We start from the raw sequence: 24,450 nt of genomic DNA on the forward strand, positions 1-24,450 counted from the left end.
GGAACCTAGAACAACCCAAAGCAATCACAAACTGCACCAGTGATTACAGTGGAACCAAAAAGAACTTTATCGAACAACCTATCTAGGAGGGTGCTACATAATTATTAAGACATTTTCAGCCGATGATCTTTTCTTTTATGTAAAAGATTCTCAATTATCCTTTTATAATAATATGCTCATATTGGATGAGTTTGGGCCCCTGACACTTTTTTAGTAACTTGCAGAAGTTAATTTACCATTTTTTGACCGTTGTGCGCTTACAAATGTAGATACAACACAAACCCCTCTACAACAATACCAGTCATTTTAAATATTTATACCTAAATTCCCAATCCATATCTACTCAAAATCTCCAACTAGATGTGAATGGAAATCGTTCAATGGATGTAGTAAAGTAAATCTAATAAAAAATGAATTCAATACTTGCATTTCTCTACACACTTCAATATTCCATTACTCCAGGATAACTAAACATGCCATGACATCTATTGTTTGGGGCTTGGGATGGCTATGAGAGATTTATATTACATTGGCCAGTTCTAGGCTTTGAGAGTAAGAGATACAGTGCCTTGAAAAAGTATTCATACCCCTTGAAATTTTCCACATTTTGTCATGTTACAACCAAAAGTGTAAATGTATTTTATTAGGATTTTATGTGATAGACCAACACAAAGCGCCACATAATTGTGAAGTGGAAGGAAAATGATAAACGGTTTTCAACATTTTTTACAAATAAATATGTGAAAAGTATGGCGTGCATTAGTATTCAGCCCCCCTGAGTGAAAACTTTATAAAACCACCTTTCGCTGCAATTACAGCTGTTAGGCCCCTTTCACACTGGGGCGGTTTGCAGGCGTTATTGCGCTAAAAATACCGCCTGCAAACCGCCCCAAAACAGCCTCCGCTGTTTGTTCAGTGTGAAAGCCCGAGGGCTTTCACACTGAAGCGGTGCGCTGGCAGGAGAAGAAAAAATCTCCTGTCAGCCGCATCTTTGGAGCGGTGAAGGAGCGGTGTATTCACCGCCCTTAACTGCTCCTGCCCATTGAAATCAATGGGACAGCGCGGCTATACCGCGGCAATAGCCGCGCTATACGAGTGGTTTTAACCCTTTTTCGGCCACCAGCGGGGGGTTAAAACCGCACCGCTAGCGGCCGAATACCGCGGTAAAACCGCGCTAAAAATAGCGGTGTTTTACCGCCGACGCCCCCTACCGCCCCAGTGTGAAAGGGGCCTAAGTCTTTTTGGGGATGTCTTTACCAGCTTTCCACATCTAGAGAGTGAAATTTCTGCCCATTCTGTGCAAAATAGCTCAAGATCTGTCAGATTGGATGGAGAGCGTCTGTGAACAGCAATTTTCAAGTCTTGCTACAGATTCTCAATATGATTTATGTCTGGACTTTCACTGGGCCATTCTAATGCCGCGTACACATGGTCAGGATTTCCAACAACAAATGTTCGATGTGAGCTTGTTGTCGGAAATTCCGACCGTGTGTAGGCTCCATCGGACATTTGTTGTCAGAATTTCCGACAACAAAAATTTGAGAGCTGGTTCTCAAATTTTCCGACAACAAAATCCGTTGTCGGAAATTCCGATTGAGTGTACACAATTCCAAAGCACAAAATTCCACGCATGCTCGGAATCAAGCAGAAGAGCCGCATTGGCTATTGAACTTCATTTTTCTCGGCTCGTCGTATGTGTTGTACGTCACCGCGTTCTTGACGTTCGGAATTTCCAACATCATTTGTGCAACCGTGTGTACGCAAGACAAGCTTGAGCCAACATCCGTTGGAAATAAATCCCAGGATTTCGTTGTCGGAATGTCCGATCGGGTGTACGGGGCATAACACATGAATATGCTTTGATCTAAACCATTCCATTGTAGCTCTGGCTGTATGTTTAGGGTTGTTGTCCTGCTGGGAGGTGAACCTCCTCCCCAGTCTCAAGTCTTTTGCAGATTCTAACAAGTTTTCTTCTAAGATTGTGCTGTATTTGGCTCCATCCATCTTCCCATCAACTCTGGCCAGCTTCCCTGTCCCTGCTAAAGAAAAGCATCCCCACAACAGGATGCTGCCACCACCATGTTTCACGGTGGGGATGGCGTGTTCAGAGTGATGTGCAGTGTTAGTTTTCCACCACACATAGCATTTTGCTTTTAGGCCAAAAAGTTTAATGTTGGTCTCATCTGACCAGAGCACTTTCTTCCACATGTTTGCTGTGTTCCCCACATGGCTTCTCGCAAACTGCAAATGGGACTTCTTATGGTTTTCTTTCAACAATAGCACGCCTCCATAAAGATCAGATTTGTGGAGTGCACAACTAATAGTTGTCCTGTGGACAGATTCTCCCACCTGAGCTGTGGATCTCTGCAGCTCCTTCAGAGTTACCATGGGCCTCTTGTCTGCTTCTCTGATTAATGCTGTCCTTGCCCGGCCTGTCAGTTTAGGTGGACGGCCATGTCTTGGTAGGTTTGCAGTTGTGCCATACTCTTTTCATTTTCAGATGATGGATTGAACAGTGCTCCGTGAGATGTTCAAAGCTTGGGATATTTTTTTATAACCTAACCCTGCTTCAAACTTCTCCACAACTTTATCCCTGACCTGAATGTGGTGCATTCCTTGGCCTTCATGATGCTGTTTGTTTACTAAGGTTCTCTAACAAACCTCTGAGGACTTCACAGAACAGCTATATTTATACTGAGATTAAATTACACACAGATGGACTCTACAAATTAGGTGACTTATGAAGGCAATTGGTTCCACTAGATTTTAGTTAGGGGTATCAGAAATAAGGGGGCTGAATACAAATGCACGCCACACTTTTCATATATTTATTTGTAAAAAAATTTGAAAACCATTTATCATTTTCCTTCCATGTCACAATTATGTGCCACTTTGTGTTGGTCTATCACATAAAATCCCAATAAAATAAATTTATGTTCTTGGTTATAAAATTTCAAGGGGTATGAAAACCTTTTCAAGGCACTGTAAAGCTAAAAACTTAAACTAATTTCCAAGGGAATATCTCCTTTACAGCTGGGTGCAGCTTCACATACCCTATTGCTCAATATGAGATGAAGAAGCAGTACAAGGAGTCAGTCAGTTCATGTGCTGACAAGAAGGATGCTGATAGGAGCAGAACGCAGAGTGACAGAAAGATGAGCCCATAATTGTGTTGATTCTCCCTTCACTGTCCAGTAACATAAGGTGACCAGACTTTCTAAATAAAATCTAGAGCCAGCCTACTCACCATGCCCACCTTTACCAACTTGCCAGAAGACTTACCCCCCTTCATGACCAGGCCATTTTTTTTCTTTTTGGCACTGTGGTACTTTAACTGACAATTGTGTAGACATGCAACGCTGTACACAAATGAAATTTATATATTTTTTTTCCCACAAACAGAGCTTTCTTTTGGTGGTATTTGATCACCACTGGATTTTTATTTTTTGCACTATAGATGAAAAAAGACTGAATTTAAAAAAAAACAAAAAAACAAAACATTTTTTTTACTTTCTGCAATAAAAAAATGTTAAAAATCTAATTTCTTCATAGATATAGGCCAATATGTATTCTGCTACAAATTTGGGGTAAAAAAATCCCAACAAGCGTATATTGATTGGTTTGTGCAAAAGTTATAGCATCTACAAACTATGATATACTATATACAGTATATTGAATTTGTATTTCTTTATTTTTTATACTAGTAATGTCGGCGATCAGCGACTTATAGTGGGACTGCAATATTGCGGCGAACAATCTGACACTAACTGACACTTTATGGGAACCAGTGACACTAATACAGTGATCAGTGCTACAGTACTGTAACTGTACTAATCACACTAGCTGGGAAGGGGTTAAACATCTAGGGCGATCAAAGGGGTAAATGTGTGCCTAACCAGTGTTTATGTGTGTACTCTGAGGTGCTTTCACTAAGGGATGTGGCAGTCTTTAATCCCTGCTTTTTAGGGGAACAAAAACTAGAACATCCCCACTGACAAGACAGAGCAATGCATTGTATACATTGACAGAGCTCTGTCCTGTCTTCCTCCTCGTTGTGCGGGTGCTGGTGGTCATCCATTGGCAGGCCCGAGGCCCCCAAGGATGGAATCCTGAACTTGGTGGGTATAGTAAGATGCACCTAATAGTTAAAGTGGATTAAAGGGGATTGATTAAACAAAGCATATGCCTATTCTCTGTATACACTGCACACATATACCACAGTCCTTGTACTCACAAAATACTGCTGATGATACTGGTGACACAAGTGACTGTCTGACAGACACGCATAAACCTCAGGACAAGGGAACATTTAAAAAAATGAAACCCTTCTATTACATTTGCTTTTCTGCACACAATAAACCTCCAGTCCCTATGCATGGGGGACATTACAATCCTTCTGGGTAGATCCACAACAAAGATCCTAAATCTTGTGCAAAGTTGCTGTCACGCTTACCCTTAATGCAGGTAGTCAGACACTATAGCTGGCTTGTGTGTTCTTCACTATAGCAGCCCACTTTCCCATAAGACAAGCAGGCATATCAGTACTGAGTTGCCCTCAGGACTTATACACAATGCTATTGTGCCTGACTACCATGCCAAGTCATGCGCAAACTGAGCACAGCAAACAGGTACTTGCAGTTGACAGACAGTTCACAATAGTCAGGGTCAAAATCAGAAGTCAAAAGGCAGGCAGTTGATATCCGATCTGAGGTTGTGAACGAGGTAATCCAATCTAGCAGAGCAGGGCAGAAAAATGGGTAGCCTGATCAGGTATTAGGCACGCTATCACACATATGAGACTGCAGGATTGGCTGGCTTAACCGCTTCTGGACTGCACCGCATACATTTATTGCAGCGGGGCAGCCTCTTTACGTTCTTCCTAGTCTGGGGCACGTGCCACTGGTGCCCACCTCCCACGGTGATTGTACAGAGCAGGAGCCAGTCAGTGGGTCCAGCGGACCCGCCGATCTTTCCAGAGGCAGACATAACAGCGCTCTGTAAACAAGGCAGATCGCCATTCTGTGACAGGAGAAGACAGAGATCTTGTGTTTCTGCTAAGCAGGAACACAGATCTCTGTCTTCTTACAGTACAAGCACCCCCACACAGTTTGAAAGCACTCCCAAGGGACACATTTAACCCTTTGCTTGCCCATGTTAATCTCTTCCTTGACGGTGTCATTAGTACAGTTACAGTGCATATTATTTATCACTGTATTGGTGTCACTGTTCCCCAAAAAAGTGTCACTTAATGTCCGATTTGTCCAACGCAATGTTGCAGTCCCGCTATAAGTCACTGATCGCCGCCATTACTAGTAAAAAAAAAAAATAAGTAAAAATTCCATGAAAATATCCCATAGTTTGTAGACGCTATAACTTTTGCGCAAACCAATGAATATACGCTTATTGGGATTTTTTTTACCAAAAACATGTATCAGAATACATATTGGCCTAAATTGATGAAGAAATGAAATTTTTTATTGGATATGCTTTATAGCAGAAAGTAAAAAATATTGTTTTTTTTTTTTATTGTCGGTCTTATTTTGCTTATAGAGCAAAATATAAAAACTGCAGAGGTGATTAAATACCATCAAAAGAAAGCTTTATTTGTGGGAAAGGACATCAATTTTATTTGTTTACGACGTCACATGACCGCACAATTGTCAGTTAAAGTAACGCAGTGCCGTATCGCAAAAAATGGCCTGGTCAGGAAGGGGGTAAACCTTCCGGGGCTGAAGTGGTTAAATCAGGTTTGATCTCCACCCCAGAAACTGGCCATATTAATCATCTTGCAGGTGGACAGACAGACAAGTTGAATGTCACAGCCAAAACCAGGATGCTGGAATGAGGAGCAAGAGTGCGAGACGCTCCTGACCGATGCCCCTACTTGTCCTGGAGCATTTTCTAACAAGTTTTGGGATCCGGATTCTTTGCAGGATCTTTTAAAAAAACGGTGAAGTCACATTCTGCGGTGCGGAAGTTGAAGGAGGTATGTACATTTTATATTTTTCCATCCGTTTTTTATGTAGCATTTTGGTATGGGGCCTTGAATAAATAAGCGGGCCTTTCCTTTTTTTTGGAAGGTCTACATTACTCATACTCCTCCAAATATGAGTAACTTAAAAAAGCCATTGGCAAATGTCTGGTCACTCTACCGTAACAGGTTAGAGCAGGTCCATTATGACCTGGGCTCAGAAGAAGTGAGTTAAATGATGTTGTCCATACTGCAGACATCTAAAAACAGATACATATACTGTTGAGGAATACACTGGATTCAAGCTGAATATTGCAGCAAAAAAGCATTTTTTTTAAATCTTTTGACCTCGTTTTGGCTCTTTGGATGTGTGTAAAACAAGCCTGGACAGCAGCCATGAGGTTGTTCCAGTTCTCTGCAGCTGCCATCTGGCTTTGCTGTAAAAGTGATCCCAGTGGCTGTAGAGCCACCCAGTTACTTTCACATGACTTATGTACCCTCTCGCTGGCACCTGCCCTTAGTGGTTCCCCGGGCTCTCCTACTCCTCTCAGGAGCCCAGAACCATACCTCCCAACTTTTTGAGATGGAAATGAGGGACACCTATCAGCAAAAGTATGCAGGCATAGGACACAACCCTTGCCATGCCCCCTTAAAGGAGAATTGTACAAAAAACAAGATTGGTTAAACTCACAAGTCCTTTTTTTACCACTACTATTCCTTTATATTGGCTTTTGGAATTTACAAATGCAGCAATTTAGAAATTGGATGAAAGGTTTAGTGCTGGAAAACACTTTCTGATAGATAAAAAGTGCATTTTATATTTATCTATATAGATAAGACAAACATGAGGGACAAATGAGAAGGAAAGAGGGACAGAGGGATATTGCTCCAAATCAGGGACAGTCCCTCGAAATCAGGGACAGTTGGGAGCTATGCCAGAACCACAAGAAACAAATTCAGGGTGGTGATTAAGACGAGATTGAGGCTCTCTGCTAACCTGAAACGGAGCCCGTAGGAGCTCAGCTCTAAGCATTTCCAGGTTCACAGCTTCCAAACTCCTCGCTGAAAGCTGGGCACACAAGGAGTCAAGAAATGGATCAAGTCTGTGCTTGATAGGCTGGCACAAAGGGGCAGGAGAGGAATTAAAAAGAGATCCTCACCTGCCCAATGCTATCCCATAAGGCAGTGATGGCGAACCTTGCCACCCCAGATGTTTTGGAACTACATTTCCCATGATTCTCAACTACTCTGCAGAGTGCATGAGCATCATGGGAAATGTAGTTCCAAAACATTTTGGGTGCCAAGTTTCACCATCACTGCCATAGGGCAATGGTTCTCACTCTTAGGGAAGCCAGGGTCTGGTAAATTCTTCCAGGTCCTGCGCAGCTTATCTACCAATGGCAAATGACATTGTAGATAAAAAGTTGTCAGGTTCTCCTCTGGAGAGCCCCGGACCACAGGAATCCACTTACCTGTTGAAAGCAGGAGGAACTCAGGGAATCCCTTTAGCGACGAATGACCCCGGAGGGGGCGTGTATTATGTCACTTCCATAGTCACAGCTGTCATTCTTTGGCTAGTGTAGCCAAAGACGCAGCTATTCCAGCATGATCTGTGTTTAAATAGCTGCATTGGAGGGCAGGTGGTCTTTTAGACCCCCAATGTCAATGTAAAGAGCACCTGTCACTTGCCAATGCTATCACTTGTTATCCCCCTTGTAATAACAATTAAAAAAAATAACTGTAAAAAAAGATATATATAAAATAAATACAAATAACTTAAAACATTTTAAAAGTACACCTGTCACCCCCAGGACACACACCATATAAAAAGTGCAGCATGGGGTGAACACGTGTATGAAAACATCAATTACACCACACATGAGGTATCTTCGCGATCATCAGAGTATTGCCACGTACACACGACCGGACTTTACGGCATACTTGGTCCGGCGAACCTGAGTCCGTCGGACAATTCGATCGCGTGTGGGCTCCAGCGGACTTTTTTTTCTCAAAAGTTTGACGGACCTAGAAATGAAACATGTTTCAAATCTGTCCGACGGACTCGAGTCCGGTCGAAAAGTCCGCTCGTCTGTATGCTAGTCCGACGGACAAAAACCGACGCTAGGGCAACTATTGGCTACTGGCTATGAACTTCCTTATTTTAGTCCGGTCATACGTCATCACGTACGAATCCATCGGACTTTGGTTGATCGTGTGTAGGCAAGTTCGTTCATTCGGAAAGTCCGTCGTAAAGTCCGTCGAAAAGTCCGCAGGACAAAGTCTGCCGTAAAGTCCGCTCGTGTGTATGCGGCATAAGAGCAATAATTCTAGTGCCATAAACACACTTTACCATTTTCAGGCAATCCCCTGTGTTAGATAATATAATCTCTTCTCTGTGTGTGTGTTATTAAAAAAAATGCCTCTGTATATCTTATTTCCGAGCACCGCTCGACGCTAACTTTCCCTCTCCCGATCTGACAGCTATAATGGGAGAGGCTGAGAATCCCCCGCTGACGTCAGTTGGGAGGAGGGGAGAAGAGCGGCGGGTGGTCACGTGAGGGGAGGGGCGGGCACTGTCACAAGCTGACAGGCGGGGGTGGGGAGAGGAGGACAGAGGAGAGATGCGGATGATGGAGGCACGTAAACTGACCACAGTGTCAGGGCTCAGCAGCCATGATAAACCGTGGTCAGTTTACAGGGGGGAGGGCAGAACCAGGCAGGATCAGCTAGGATCAACCAGGTATTTCAGGTGATACAGGGGGCCAAATTGCACAACACAAGCACTGTTTTTTTTTGTTTTTTTTTAGGGCAACAAAGCTTTAACTCTAAACTGATAACCTGTAAAGACTTTTAAAGCATCGCCTATGCAGAATATTGAGTGCCATCGTTTTTTGTGATTCTATGGGCGTACACAATTTTAACCACTTGACCTCCAGAAGATTTACCCCCCCCCCCCCTTCATGGCCAGGCCATTTTTTTGCGATACGGCACTGCGTTACTTTAACTGACAATTGCACGGTTGTGCAATGCTTTACCCAAATAAAACTGGTGTCCCTTTTTCCCACAAATAGAGCTTTCTATTGGTGGTATTTGATCACCTCTGTATTTCATATTTTTTGCGCTATAAAAAAAACGAATAAAAAAAAACAACAGTTTTGAAAAAAAAAAACAACAATATTTTTTAGTTTCTGCTATAAAACATATCCAATAAAAAAACTGAAAGAAATCTATCCAATAAAAAAACTGAAAGAAATCTATCTTCATCGATTTAGGCTAATATGGATTCTGCTACATATTTTTGGTAAAATAAATCCCAATATATTGATTGGTTTGCGCAAAGGTTATAGCGTCTATAAATGATGGGATATTTTTATTTATCTATCTACAGTAATTTCAAGCAAAAAAATGCAGATTTTTTTCCAAATGTACAAAAGCTAAAGGCCTAGGTAGGCAAGTGGTTAAATGGCGTTTGTGTGCACTAAAGTTCATTTTCCTGATGCCAACATGACGGATTGACACCAGGAAAGGAAAATTTATGGTAAGTATTTGATACAATTTTCAGTTTTCCTGGCACCAACATGGCAGCATACACATGATAGACGTGATTGAGCAAGCTTTTTTGGATTTCCAATGTGATCACATCTCTCTGTGCCTGTTTACGTCAGCTTTGATGTAAGTGTCCTACTTTTTATAAATAAATCCATGGATTACAATTTTACACTATGTGGAGGCCTTTTTCTTTTATGATCGGTGGAGCTTATGGTTCAACTCGATGATTAGATGCTTTGGTACACTGTGATAATCGATTTTCAGTGACAGTGCCTCAGAACATCAACCTACAGTTCCATCTAAATGCCTGTTTGACTCTTTGCCGCTGGCAATAGGGTCCACGCATTCTGGTAAGAGTATTTACTCTCCCCTCTGGGTGGCGGATGCACAACCTTGGGTGACTCCTTTAGAGAACAAATGTCAATCTTCATCCACACCAAATAGATTTTGGTGTGGATGAAGATTGACATCAGTTTTCCTCATTTTGAACTGTTTGTAAGTTGATGGTGGTTAACTTTTACTCACATCTGGGGTGGCCCGTCCATTGTGGCTGCCCTCCCTATCCATGGGCCTGGCCCCCTTCAGGTCGCCGGGCGCATGAATTCCTATGGCGGGGGTGTGTTTTTTGAAGCACCTGATTAGAGCCAGAGGCTTTTAATAGGCTTCAAAATAGGGTGGGCTCGGGGCGCAGAGCATTGTCTCTGGAGCCCACCCAGTTGTGTTGCAAAAGCAAATGAATATTCACTGTTGCAACACTGAACCTCCTCCCGGCCAATTAGGAAGCCGCCCGATTGTTTGAAAGGCAGGTGATCCTATTGGACGCCTAGGAGGAAAGGAGGAGACACACGGCGGAAGCGAGGAGGAGAAGACACAGGAGCAACTGCCTGATGCCCACCGCAGCCTGATGTCCGCCGATGCCCCGATGTGCCCACTGCCTAGATGGGGTAAGTGCCGGTGGATCGGCAGACAGCGAGGAGTGGGGGGGTTTGAGGTTCCGCGGGGGGCGGTGGTTTGCCGTCCCCCCAAACAAAAAAAACACCAGCTGCCACTGCTCACATCTGATGAATTTGACACTTTCAGCCTTTTTTAACCATTTATAATATAATATATGGTTATTTAGCACTTTGCACGTTATACTCCAACTGCAAAGACAGCCCAAAATCAAAGTAATCCTATGGGCACAGTTCACATCATTCCAGTGCAGCTCAGCACAGTAAGACCCCTTTCACAATGGGGCCACGTTAGCGCTAAAGTGCCGCTCGTTTTAGCGAAGCTTTACCACCGTTTAAGCAGCGCTTTTTGGCTGCTGGCGGGGTGCTTTAACCCCAAAAAGGGGGTTAAAAACCCCCGTTTTATGACGCTTTTAAAGCGCTTTCAAAGTGCTTTGAAAGCGTTGCCCATTCATTCCAATGGGCAGGGGCGTTTTGGGAGCGCTGTATACAAAGATGCTGCTAGCAGGACTTTTGCATTATCACCAATAAAACCGGGGATCCGGTAATGTCAGTTTCTTCCCCTGTTTATCCACTGTGGTGATAAAATAAACAATGTCATCTTTTCCGGGTCTGCAAATGACCACTTTGTCAGCATAGGTGTGCCGACCATAATTCCAGTGCAACAGACACCCATTAAAACGTTCATCCTTTGCAGCAGAATACCCAGCTCTCCGGAAAGGCTTTGGTACCGACAAATAGTCCCAAACAGCTTTACGGTACCACTGCTCTTGATTAGCCTCAATTTCCTGCATAACTTCTTGAGTAACATAAGGAAATTCCAGACCATATTCTGTAGCAACTCGTTTGGTGAGCACTCTCTGTAAACGGGCAAGTCTAGGTAAAGTTCTGGTTTTTCCCTGACCAGGAGGCACACAAGAATTTGGCGATTTGCGCACCATAGATCCGATGGGTATCGGCTCAGACTCAAACGAACTAGTAACTTTAGACAATGTCTCTGCAATAGTACTGTGCGGCTCCACACATGGTGATGTCTTCGCAGAACCCATAGCTATCCATTCTGAGAAGGTAAAAGTATAAGCAACATCTTCACCTTGGGCCCACAATAGTTCCTGTGACATTGTCTCAAACAAATCATCATCATCGGAGAGATCTGACAAAGAATCTATCACCGAATCTCGCAACTCTTCTGCTGGTACATATTTACAAAGAGTCCCAGATATATTCCCCTTTGATCTCTCACCCGTTCCTGACGTGGACTTCTCCGGATCCATGTACTCCTCCGGCTCCGGTTCGGGTAGTCTCTGGGGTAGGCCTCGACCACGGCCGTGGGAAGCCTTCACATATCCCACCTTCCTCGGGACAGGTGCAGCGGGAACAGGTGTAGTGGAAGTAGAAACAAAAGTGATGTCCGCTGATGAAGCAGTAACAGCGACATCTCCCTCAGGAACACTCACAGTAGCAAATGAGACTAAGGCCTGTTGCTCTCCAGCAGTAATGGCAGTAGTTTCCACCGTAGCGATCCCTGTAGCCCAGTCCACTCGATAAGCACGGGGCGACATTGTAGGTTGCTCCACTGTGAATAAGTATTCTCCGCACTGCAAACATCAGACAAATGGACGGAGATGTATGGCCAGTCCTTCACACTTGTGGCAAAGCATGCCCAACCCTTCAATATCTCCAACGGTATATAGTAAGAACCACCCCTTCGGCTTCAAACGAATGCCGGTATCCGTCAGCAGGGTTCCGGTTAGCATAGCACCCGCAGCGGTACTTGTAGGGAACATCTTGGACTCCACAGTTGACGGTATCAATGTAAAAGAAGACATGGCTGCACTCTGATTCTCAGTACGATCACGGGGCCTCTCTTCTCCTTTGGTGCCAGACACACACACACACACACACGTGTCTTACGCGGTAACAAGTAGGAGTAGCTCCTCCCACTTGCTCCTCTGATCACGTAGCTCCCGGGCTTTTACTTCTCACCCGCAGCCTACGCAGTCAGAAATGTAATCCTGCAGTTTAACCCCTTCTTTTCATGGAAAAAGTGACAAAGTCCAGAAACCTCTTTTTTAGCACAGACTCTCGGTGAAATACCTCTCAAAGTTGCTTAGGGCGACGGCAAACAATCCCGGACGACGCCCCCACATGTAGCACTAACTCCTTTAGGAGCTGCTGAGTTAAATCGGGCTGTTACCGTCACCTTTTTACCTTTAGTTTCACCAATACCAGAACTTAGAGTCCATGTTGAGCTTTGTCTCTGACAATGTAGGCACCAGTCACTTTAGTACTTTTTCAATGCTTTAATAGGAAGTACCTTGAAGAAGTAGCAGGAAAGAGGTAGAAGAAGAGTTGCAGGGAAGTTCAAATACCTTTTTCTTTTTATCACTGAGGACTTTAAATCTCCATGGACGAATATACCTTCAGTCCAAGATTAAATCTTTGCCCGCCCGGATAGATCTCTCTCTCTGACCTAGTAGACGGAACGTAGCACGCACAAAAGAAAAGTCTCTGCCACAGATTTGAGAAGAACGATGTAACTTTAAAGTCCTCTGCCACAGGACGTAGTAGTTTTAGATGAACAGCAACACAGTACCAGAACCTTTAAGCCGACCCGGCAGTACTTGTGTGGTAGGTTAGATTAAGATGCGTGCTCCAATCGAGTCACCAGGCCCCTCTTGAGACACCAGCATTACGCTCGGTCATCTCCAAAGACGGGTCCTCCCCTGGATCTTCTCAATTGTCCGGCTTCTTCCCGCAGGGCAAACAGCACAGGACCATCTCCGTAGTAGTAGGCCCCAGACAGACTTCTGGGCCCACTTGCTCGGCTGCAGCAACGCAACCCACCGGCCTGGAGGGCCACGATATAGAACTCTCAGTCACATACCTTGAGGCCAGGAGGGCCAGCAGGTGAAAGAGAAAGAAAAATGGCGTCTGCCTCTTAAGTACCTTCTCCCAGAATGCACAGCAGCGGACCACCTCTGCCGAGTTGCCTCCAAGAAAGAAGAGCACTCAATATACTTCAGCTTGTTGCTTTCCAACACAGACCTATGGTGACAACGACACCTACAGGCAACGGGGTGGAACTGCACGCAACACAGCCAATGCTGGAACAGAGGCTAATTTAGCCATAGATTAAATTTGAACTATGTACAGTACAGATGACCCACTAAATTTACATATAAGCGGTAGATTAGAAATCTACCAGCGCTACACAGGTAACGCGCTACAAATGTGCTTCAAACGCACCGCAGCCCGTTAAGCCAAGAAAGCCCAAAAACGTATAAAAGATGCACTGCAAATGCAGTGCTAAACGCAAAATGCAAGCAAAACTCAAGCTAAGTGTATGTCAGGCACGCTTCTAATACATGTAAATATGCAGGCAAAAACGCGCAGTTATGTGCAGTTTTTGGCGTGAATGTGCCCTTAGTTTAATCGTGTCTGGGAAAATATAGATATTATAAATGCTCATAACCAAAAATGCCAATTTTTAACGTGTGAACAAAAATGTCTGTGGAGCTGAAGTGGTTAATGGACCATCTATTATTACTTTGTTATTTGTGTGGCAGTTTAACTTTTATTTTTGTTACTTTTCTTAGAGCTCTGCTTTAATAGAAACAAAGTGCAGGTTCACTAGAAGAGTCACCCTTGTGGTAAATGGATTTAGCACAATATAGACACACTTCGCGCCTTTATTCTATTTTCCTCAGCAGCGAATTGAAATAAAAACTACAACTCCCAGAGTGCTCTCCGGCGAGGCGCGGCATAACGAAAGAACCCATCCAATCATCGCTTTCGTCACATCCTCCCCGCGAGCCTCTAATATTAGATCCGGTACAGAGAGCGGGACTGGTTGCTTTCGGAGTCACGCGGCTCTCCTAGCAACCACTCACAGCGCTTCTCTTCTCCACCCCAGCGCTTATCAGAAAAGCCGCGCTGTCATTGGCCCATCGCTCACCTGCGCTTCGCCCGGAAGTAGTTGCTACGATTCTCCCATACTGCTTCCGGGTCACCGTATTCACTCGTTTACTCGGTGGCGCTAGACGCTGCTCTCTCGGCTCCGGCCGCGCAGCTGGGATGTCTGCTGTACACGGTTCCCTCCTGGTTTCGGTGTAAAAAAAAAAAAAAGAATAAGCTAAAACAGTCTAATAATAGAGAAACTGAGAGAGTGTGTGTAGTGCAGACATGGCCTTTGAGAGCCTGTTCTCCAGACCCCCCAACTCTGCCCTACTAGACACCCACATGACAGAGTGTCAGCATGCAGGGGACGAAAGGTCGAGTAATATTACCTTCTCTTCTCATTCTTCTGATTTCTGATTAATTGATGCTCATTCTGTGCTCATCATGTATATATGGGGGTGGGTGGGGGAGGGAGAGAGGGCCTCATCCTGGGCCATTGTGATCCCACTGTCTTCTCATCTGTCTGATCACCAGCTGGATGTATATATGGTATATATTCTATATATAACATATATATACATCGTATACACTGACCATTGCATTCTGTGTATTACTGTGGCCTAGTCGCTGTGCCTGGTGATCGCATTTTGCTTTTATACGGCACAATATCGCAATATTTGCATGATATGGGCTGGAATATTGCTAGCATTGCCTGGAAATATTTTTTTCTTTAACTACGTAAATCTTTAAATATCCACATTGCCGTATATAGGGAGGTACTGGCGTTGTTTTATTATGATAAAGAAATATACCAGCGCTATTTATATCAAAGTACCGGCATTATTTTATAATTATATAGAAAAATACTTAAACTATATTAAATTCTTTCATTTTTTTTTTTTGTATTTTTGCATGAGCCCATATACATACACCTAAACCTATAAATAGACCAAAGATTTTTAAAATATACATGCTCAGTAGAATGAGAATCTACAACAGTGATGGTGTAACTCCATTTGTTTTCTTATCTCGGCGTCATCCCGTTTCTTATCAGCGCTGTGATTGGTGGTGGAATTTTTGTTTCATTTTTTACATTATGCAATATTTTCATGATTATATGGACTTTAATATCGCTGGGATAGTTACAAGATTGTCTGAAAATACTTTTATTACCGAAATCTTTTAATATCCACATTGCCAGTTATAGAAAGTTATTGGCACTATTTTTAGAATTTTATATAAAAGTATCGGCATTGTTTTTAAATATATGTACCAAAACTATTTTTAAATAAGTTAAAAAAAAATGACATGTTTGCATGCGCACATATGCACTTGGTAGAATGAGAATCTACAACAGTATTAAAAGATTGTCTAAAAATAATTTTATTTCGTAATCAATTAATATCCACATTGTAGAAAGGTGCAGGCACTATTTTTTAAATTTTTACATAAAAGTACCTGCATATATATATATATATATATATATATATATATATATATATATATATATATATACATACATACACACACACAAACACAGTGTATAAGCACTGTGAATAGTGGTGGAATTTTTGTTATATTTCTAGGACACCATTATGCAATATTTGCATGGTTATATTGACATCACTGAGATAGTTACAAGATTGTCTGAAAATCTTTTTATTACCAAAATCTTTTAATATCCACATTACCAGTTATAGAAAGGTATTGGCACTATTTTTTTATATAAAAGTATCAGCATTGTGTTTTATATATATATATATATATAATATATATATATATATATATATATATATATACTGAAACTATTTTTTAAGTAAGTTAAAAAAATACATATTTTTGCATGCACACATATACACTTGGTAGAACGAGAATCTACAACAGTATTAAAAGATTGTCTAAAAATAATTCATTTAGAAATAATTTAATATTCACATTGCCATTTATAGAAAGGTGCAGGCACTATTTTTAAATTTTATATAAAAGAACTGATATATATATACATACATGTATATAAATATACACACTCGGTAGCATAAGAATCAACTACAGCATTACAAGATTGTTTTCTTATCTCGGTGTCATCCTGTTTCTTCTATCAGCACTGTGAATAGTGGTGGAATTTTTGTTATAGTTATAGGGCACCATTATTCAATATTTGCATGGTCTGAAAATATTTTTTATTGCCGATACCTTTTAATATCCACATTGGCAGGTTTAGAAAATGATTGGCATTATTTTTATAATTTTATATAAAACTACCTGCATTGTTTTATGATTAGATATATAGATAAAAGTACCAATACTATTTTTATACTTTTTTAAACTGATCTATTATTTTTGCATATATAATATATATATATATATATATATATATATATATATATATATATATATATATACACACACACACACACACACACACTTGGTAGAATGAGACTCAACAACTGTATTAAAAGATTGCCTAAAATTAATTTTCTTCCATAATCATTTAATATCATTTAACTTGGCCATTTATAGGAAGGTGCTGGCACTATTTTATAATTTGATATAAAAGTTCCGGCATTGTTTTGTATATATAAATATATATAATCCAATGGTTTCCACTGCACACATATCAGAGATAAAATAAAATGGGCCCAGGTGCACAGCAAAGACTGTAGTGCAAATAATACAAAATAGAGAGCTGCACTCACAGGTCTTGAAAGGTCAACGCGTAATGAAAGTTTTATTTCAATGTTTCGACGAGGCACAAGCTCGTCTTCCTCAGGAAACAGCAAAATAAAACTTTCATTCTGCGTTGTGCGTTCACCTTTTAAGACATGTGAGTGCCGCTCTCTATTTTGGTTTTTATATATATACCCCGGTTCTTTTTTTTTTTTAAATGATATATTATTTTATATGTGCACATACTACATGCTCATTAGGTTGAGACTCTACAGCAGTGATTGTGCAATACCATTTGTTTTTCCTTTGACATTTATAGAACAATACAGGCATTGTTTTATAATTTATATAGACAAATATTGGTACTGTTTTTTATTACTTTGGGCACATAAATATACACGCTCGGTATGATGAAAAAAAAAGAGCGCTATAAATAGATACAATTTTCGTCTGTAATCAACAACAGTAATCATGTAATACCATTTACTTTTTTAGGGCACAGCATTGCAACATTTGCATGATTATTTGGATTTAAAATATTACTAGAAGCATTAGAGGGTTGTCTAAAAAGATTTTTATTCCTAAAATCCTTTGACACCTACATTTTCCTTTATAGAAAATATTTTATAAATATACAGAAAAGTACCAGCACTATTTTTTTTCTAAAACATATCTGTATTATATTTGTGTGTACACATAAATATAAATGCTTGGTATGATGCTCTAAATAGCAGCTATTTTAGTTTGAGAATCATCAACTGACCATATAATATCATTTTTATTTTTCCTCAGAATTTTTTTGTTTCTCTTTCCAATGCTATGCCTGGTGATTATGTGTTTTTTTTTTTTTGTCACAATAATGCAACATTTGCATGAATTTTGATTTATTTTATTGGCTGCCTTACAAATGAGGGTGTAAAATATCTTTGACCATCTACATGACATTGACTGATATGGCATGTGTCAATATAAGGACACTGACCTTACCAGCATATTGCCCCTTATGCAGTCCCGGAAAGGTGCATTCCATGCTGGTTTTCTGCACCGAGCTCAAAACGCCCTGCCTGTTCAGCCTGCTGCAGTATCAATATATATTTTTAACAACACTGCAAACGCAGTCTGTTTGCCAGCACCAGATTGCATGGTACTGTAGTACTATGTGATTTGGTGTGCTGCGCTTCTGGAAAGTAGCGCATGCACTACTTTGTGTGATCCAGTATGATCACACCGCATTGAATAGCACAGGAACATGGACCACATACCTGTGCAGTTCAGGTGTGAACTGGCCCTTACTTTGGGATACAGTCTCCCCCCCCCCCCCCCCCCCAAAAAAAAAAAAAAAAATTACCTGAAGGGTTTTAACCCTTTCCTACTCTTATCAAAATAGAAGAAAACGTTTTGGCTTTCAATATACTATATATATTTTGAAATGTAAATGAATATTATATTATAAATACTTAATATTATATATTCAAATATATTATTTATAAATTGTGTTCATAATACATTATACATTGTTAATGTAGTAATAAATTAAATTAATTTAATATTAAATATAAATGTATTTTAAATATTTTATACTATATATTAGAGCTGCATGATTAATCATTAAAAAAATGCGATCTCGATTCAACCCCCCTCATGATCTTAATCTGGCATTTCCACGATTCGTGTAACAAGTGTCAAAAAGCTGTCAAAAAAAAAAAAAAAACAGCTTTCAAAGTTCATGACAACATTGCTCAGTGCTGAGATAAAAAGAAACATTGTATCATTTGGTTCTTTTAAATCAAACGGATGAACTATTCTCTGTAGGTGAGGTCAGTTTAACCACTTAAAGACTAAGTGCCGGTTTACACTACAGCGACTTGGGATCTGACTTGTCAGACTTCAAGTTGCCCCAAGTTGCTGGACATAAGAAATTCCATTGAAGTGAATGAGAGCCGTCTTAATGTACACTACTGAAGTTGCTCCGACTTCAGAAAAGGTTCCTGTACTATTTCAAGGCGACTTCTAGGCAACTTGTACCCATAGATTTCAATGGACATTGCCTCCAAGTCGGATCTCCATCTATATTGAAGCAACTTTACAGGAAAAAGAAAATAATTTATCCAGCTATTTCCCACGTTTACCCAGGCAACCCCCCTCCCTCCCACAGAGCTGATTATTCTGTGATTGGCCACAGCCGCCTGTCCTGGAGGCAACTTTAAGTCGCGTTGTAAGTTACGCGAAGTCGCGCTTAAGTCACCTCCAAATCGCCTTGCAAAGTCGCACTGTAAGTCGGGTTGCCCCTGTGTGATTCGGCACTAAGTCTTTTTCTGACACTTGTTGTTTACAAGTTAAAATCAGTATTTTTGCTAGAAAATTACTTGGAACCCCCAAACATTCTATATATATATATATATATATATATTTTTAGCAGAGACCCTAGACAATAAAATGGCGGTCGTTGCAATGTTTTATGTTATGCTGTATTTGTGCAATGGTCCTGGGAAGAAATACACTTCAATTAATTAAAAAAGCACAAAAAAACATTAAAGTTAGCCCTTTTTTTTTTTTTTTTTTTTTAATGTGAAAGGTGATCTTTATTCTAAGCAAAAAAAAAAAAAAAAAAAAATCGTCATCCTCATTTTATCCAAAATTGTGCAGCTCTACTGTATATTGTAAAAAAATATATATCTTTTATGATATATTTCAATCTATATTTTATAAGATTAAAAGGCAAACCATTCTACATATTGAATAATAGAATTAAAATGATATAAGTGCAAGCCAGTATTTACATTTGGTGTGATGTTGGAGTATCCGTACCAGTATTTACAGGAAGCTGTACGCTGTACTTGCATAATTAGTAAATCTACTTAACGTTTAGCTGAAAAAGCAATTTACCTTTGAAAGCAAATGTAACGGCTGTGGTTTCATGAAAGTTAAATTGTAAGCTTGGGTTTGAGGCCCTTTTTTTACACTGTCTGTTCTTCATCCATGATGGATCATCTGTTCACATTCGCATCTGTCCAGTTTTTTTGTACAGAACAGCCAACGTCCAGTTCCATTGAAAAGGAATGGATGTAAACAGAGGCCGTTTGTGTATATCTGTTCTGTTTTGGGCAAGAAACATTTGTTTATGCAATTGTCATCTCTGCAACAAAATTAATAAAACAGATGCAAACATGGATGAAGATGGATGTAAACTGAATCCATTATTTTCTTGGGAAAAATGTGACAGAATGGATGACTCCTGTGTGAAAAGGGCCTTATATTTTGACTTTTCCGATTTCACTGATTGGTAGGTGGTTCATCATCAGTGAATTTACTGATTAGTGAAGCCAGGGTCAGGGTGTCATGTTGAAGAAGATAAGTTCACCTTTTAAAAAAAATAATGAATACACATTTTTTTACCGGCAATTATTATTTTTATCAGCAGATCATTGATGCCATGCAGGTCTCCTGCAGACTGTCAGTGTAAGCTGTCTGCCCCCTATATTGTACCTCGTACGGGCAGGCAGTTTTACAATGACAGGAAGAATCAATGAACTACCACAGCGTTCAACAGCGCCATGGTAGTTTATTGAGATCTACAAGCAAAACTCTGTGAATGAATGATGTGGGCAGAGCCTTGCAGAGCCGTGCCCCTTTTAAAAAGTGACCGCTGGTAGAGGGAACTTCTCCCCGTACTGCTGTTACACAGAAACAGCGGATCGCCAAGTGGCTGCAGGAGCTGGAACATCTAACATATCCCTCCCTAAAAATGGGTAGAACATGTAACATGTTCCTGAAGGTGAACTTATTCTTTAAAGCAAGTCAGTAATGGCAACTCCCATATTTTTTTCCTAACAGAATGTCCATGAATTGAATCAGTTTTTCTGATATAGTTAGTTATGAACTGTATATGGTACATTTAACAACTTTGTTATTGCAAACAGTAATATTTGGTGTGATGTTGAAAAAAACTTGCAACTAAAATCCTGTAATTATATTACCTAGATCAAAATGGAATCGTGTTAATTTTTGAGCTGAAAACTTCTATATGTCTTCGCTTTCTGTATTCTTGTTTCTATTATATTTTTAAAATGGATATACTAACAGGTTAGACGTTCTGTTAAAGTGGAACTTCAGTATTTTTTTTTTTCTTTCCATCTATTAAATCGTCTGCCCTTGTTGTTTTAACTTTGGATAGTAAAACATTTCCCTTCCGCCAGTAAATACCTTATACAGCCCACTTCCTGTTTCCTGTCTGGTAAAAAGCCTAGGCTTATGGCATCATGTACCGCTCTCTCTCTCACTCTTGTGAGAGTTTGCCAGGAAGGGAGTGGAGTGAGTCATAAGAGGGTCAATGAGAGCTTCATAGCTGGAGGTGTGCCTCTGTGTGTCTGTGTAAATCCAGGAATTGAACAGGCAGCAGCTTCAGCTGCCCACAGTTAAAATGGTTGCAGCCAGACTCAGTGAAGAGAGATTTCTGCAGCATATTTGGCAAGTACAGAATCACAGTATATATAAAATAATATGCAAAGTGGTTGGAGGGAAGCTTCAGAATGGCAAAGATGTTTTTATTACAAATTATGTGAGCAGACTGCAGTTCCTCTTTAATTAGAACGTGTAAAACGGAGTCTAGCATGGCCTTTATAGATGCAACTTGGTGTCTTCCTCATGGCAAAGAGGTGACACGTCTTAACAGCCTTCATTCTTCAGTTATGTGAATCTGTCATATATACTCAGTACTGGGGGTGGATTTTAGTGCGTACAAGGATGCTCAGAATGGAGCTGTGTTTAAAGTGTACCTAAAGGCAAAACTTGGGCCAGGTTCACACTCGTGCACTGCATTTTGGTCACAGCGTGGGTGTATCTGCAGTTTTTGTGTATTTTACTTGCGGGTTTAGCTGCATTTTCCCATAGACTTCTATTAGGTAGCGCATTTTTCCCTTAACGTCTTTCAGGACAGCACCTTGAGAGCGTGGCTCCACCCACTTGTCAGGAAACACACCTCCACCAATCTTTAAAAGGAGGCCCCTTCCCACTTATCATCAATTTTTGTGTTTCCTCCGGAGGGAACACATAGGGGAGTTAGGAGCTCTCAAGGTGCTGTCCTGAGGGGCCAGGCTCCCTACTGCACAATTTTGTTTCTTTTTTTTACCTCAGAGAGCTGGTTCCTCCCATCTTCACAGGCTGATGTAGTGCCGAGTGGATGGGCTCTTTCTCCCTTGTCAGTGCTCGGGGAGAGCCAGGACTGCTCCAGGATTCGCCGCTCCCAGGTGGGGGCGTTAGGCATGTTCGGTCGCTCCCAGGACATGTTCCTTTTTTCCTGACACCGCCGCCATCTTGGGAAGGGCAGTCAAAGGACTGCATCCACCAGATGTGAGGTAACCGGAAGTGGGGCAGCATCCGACGAGCAGGCGCTGGGCGTCATTTCCGCCGGAAAACGCAGGGGAAGGAGGGAGGAATAGGTTTGGTGCCTATATTTCCGGTCCGGCGCAGAGGCGCTAATGGAATCCGGAACCGGCGTTTTTGCCACAAGCATTGCACTGCTGCCTCAGCATGGACTCAGGAACCGCAGCAAGTGGGACAGGCACCAGCAAAACCCAGGTAAGGAGCAGACTGGATGTTCTGCTCTATTTTACTGTGGGGTCTCTCTTTAGCTCTCTTCTCCCTAGTTCTTAGTGGGGCTTGAGTGTGTTTCCCCCCTGGTGGCGGAGGGGCCTGTCTGGGCACATGAGTCTGCTGTTTCTCTCACTGTGCACCTGTGGTGAGCATCTTGAATGGTTTCAGGCTCACTCAAAAGGATGGTCTGTTTTTTTCCCTTTATCATGGCAGGCCATGAGCACTGACCCAGGAATTAAAAAGAAATGTCCTTCATGCAAAACTAAGTTTCCTGAAGGCTGGAAAAAGGCTTTATGTCAAGCATGCATTGACTCCTTGGTGAAGGAAGAAGCTTCTTCCGCATGCAGCAATCTGATTCCATTTGTCAAAAAGGAATTGGATGCTACCATTCAATCCTTTAGATCCTCACTTACAAATCCATCCTCAAGTCAGCCTACTACCTCACAATCCTCTCAAGGCTCACTATTAGTCCCGGCAGTGGAGGCAGAAGTGGGTCCTCTGAACCAGGAAGGGCTTTCCCCCTCTCATTCTAATGAAGAATCAGATGAGGATGAGCTGGAGAATATGCCTTCCAAATACAAGTTGTCTTTGGATCAAGTAGACGGCCCCTTGAGGGCAAATTATGCTACTTTGGGCTTAGAGGAAGAACATAAAAAATTGTCTTTACATGACAGGATGTATGCGGGGCTCAGCGAGCCCAAAACGCTTACCTTTCCAGTCCACACAGTAATTTCTGAGACAATCAAGAAAGAATGGACTGATCCTGAAAGAAAACCTTTCTTCTCAAGGGCTCATAAGAGAAGGTTCCCTTTTGATGAAGACCCAGCGGCTCTCTGAATAAGGTTCCAAAACTCGATGCAGCCTTTTCTCAAGTGTCAAGATCAACTGATCTAGCATTTGAGGACATGGGGATTTTAAAAGACCCCATGGATAAAAAGATGGATCAGCAACTGAAGAGGGCTTGGAAATCCATCATGGGCAACCTTAAGCCAGCAATGGCAACTACTTGCGTCTCCAGGAATGTGGAGTATTGGGTGAATCAACTTAAGGCTCATATTAGCTGATTCTCCTAAGCAGGAAATCCTTGATTCCTTTTCAACACTGTCAGCAGCTGTAGCCTATGTCTCAGATGCATCAGCTGAATCTATCAGGATGACAGCAAAAGCTGCAGCCCTTACTATCCTCCTGCATCATCCAGCAAGACTCAATGACAGCCGGTTACAGGTGGGAGGAAGACTTCAGGGTTTTCTCCCCTATTGGGCAAGCATAACAGAAAACCAGTACATTCTGTGCATGCTGGCCCAAGGTTACAGAATAGAATTTTCAGATCTCCCCCCAGAAAAGGTACTTTATAACAAACCTTCCAAGAGATGCAACAAAGTCCCTAGCAATGAAGAACCTGTTAAAGGATCTGATAGATCAGGGGGTTGTGACTCAGGTTCCATAGGGGGAGCATTATCAGGGATTTTATACCCATATATTCCTGATAAAAAAAGCCATCTGGAAGTTTTCGATTAATCCTCAATCTGAAACTGCTGAACAGACCGGTCCTTTACAAAAGGTTTCGTATTGACTCCATCTTCACAGTCAGAAACCTATTGACAAAAGAATGCTTTATGGCATCGATCGACCTTCGAGATGCCTATCTGCATATCCCCATAGCCCCTCAGTCTCAGAAATTCCTAAGGATGGTGATAAACATTGGGAAAGAGGTTCTGCACCTACAATTCGAAGCCTTCCCCTTCGGCCTTTCTTCTGCCCCGCAAATATTTATGATGTTATTATGTGATGGCAAAAGCTCTCGTACCTCTCCGCCTGCAG

General features: G+C 41.5%; 1 protein-coding gene across 1 annotated transcript in view; it reads left to right on the forward strand.

Moving 5' to 3' along the window:
• The first annotated feature begins 14,415 nt into the window (after window positions 1–14,415).
• The window catches only part of ZC3H6 (zinc finger CCCH-type containing 6), a 92,797-nt gene continuing 82,762 nt past the window's right edge, over window positions 14,416–24,450 (forward strand). Inside the window, exon 1 of the mRNA XM_073608648.1 lies at window positions 14,416–14,744. Coding sequence (XP_073464749.1) covers window positions 14,656–14,744 — 89 coding nt within the window. The 5' untranslated portion in view covers window positions 14,416–14,655. The remainder of the gene's footprint in view (window positions 14,745–24,450) is intronic.

The sequence above is a fragment of the Aquarana catesbeiana genome, linkage group LG13 (assembly GCF_042186555.1).
Source record: "Aquarana catesbeiana isolate 2022-GZ linkage group LG13, ASM4218655v1, whole genome shotgun sequence".
In the NCBI taxonomy this organism is placed as follows: Eukaryota; Metazoa; Chordata; class Amphibia; order Anura; family Ranidae; genus Aquarana; species Aquarana catesbeiana.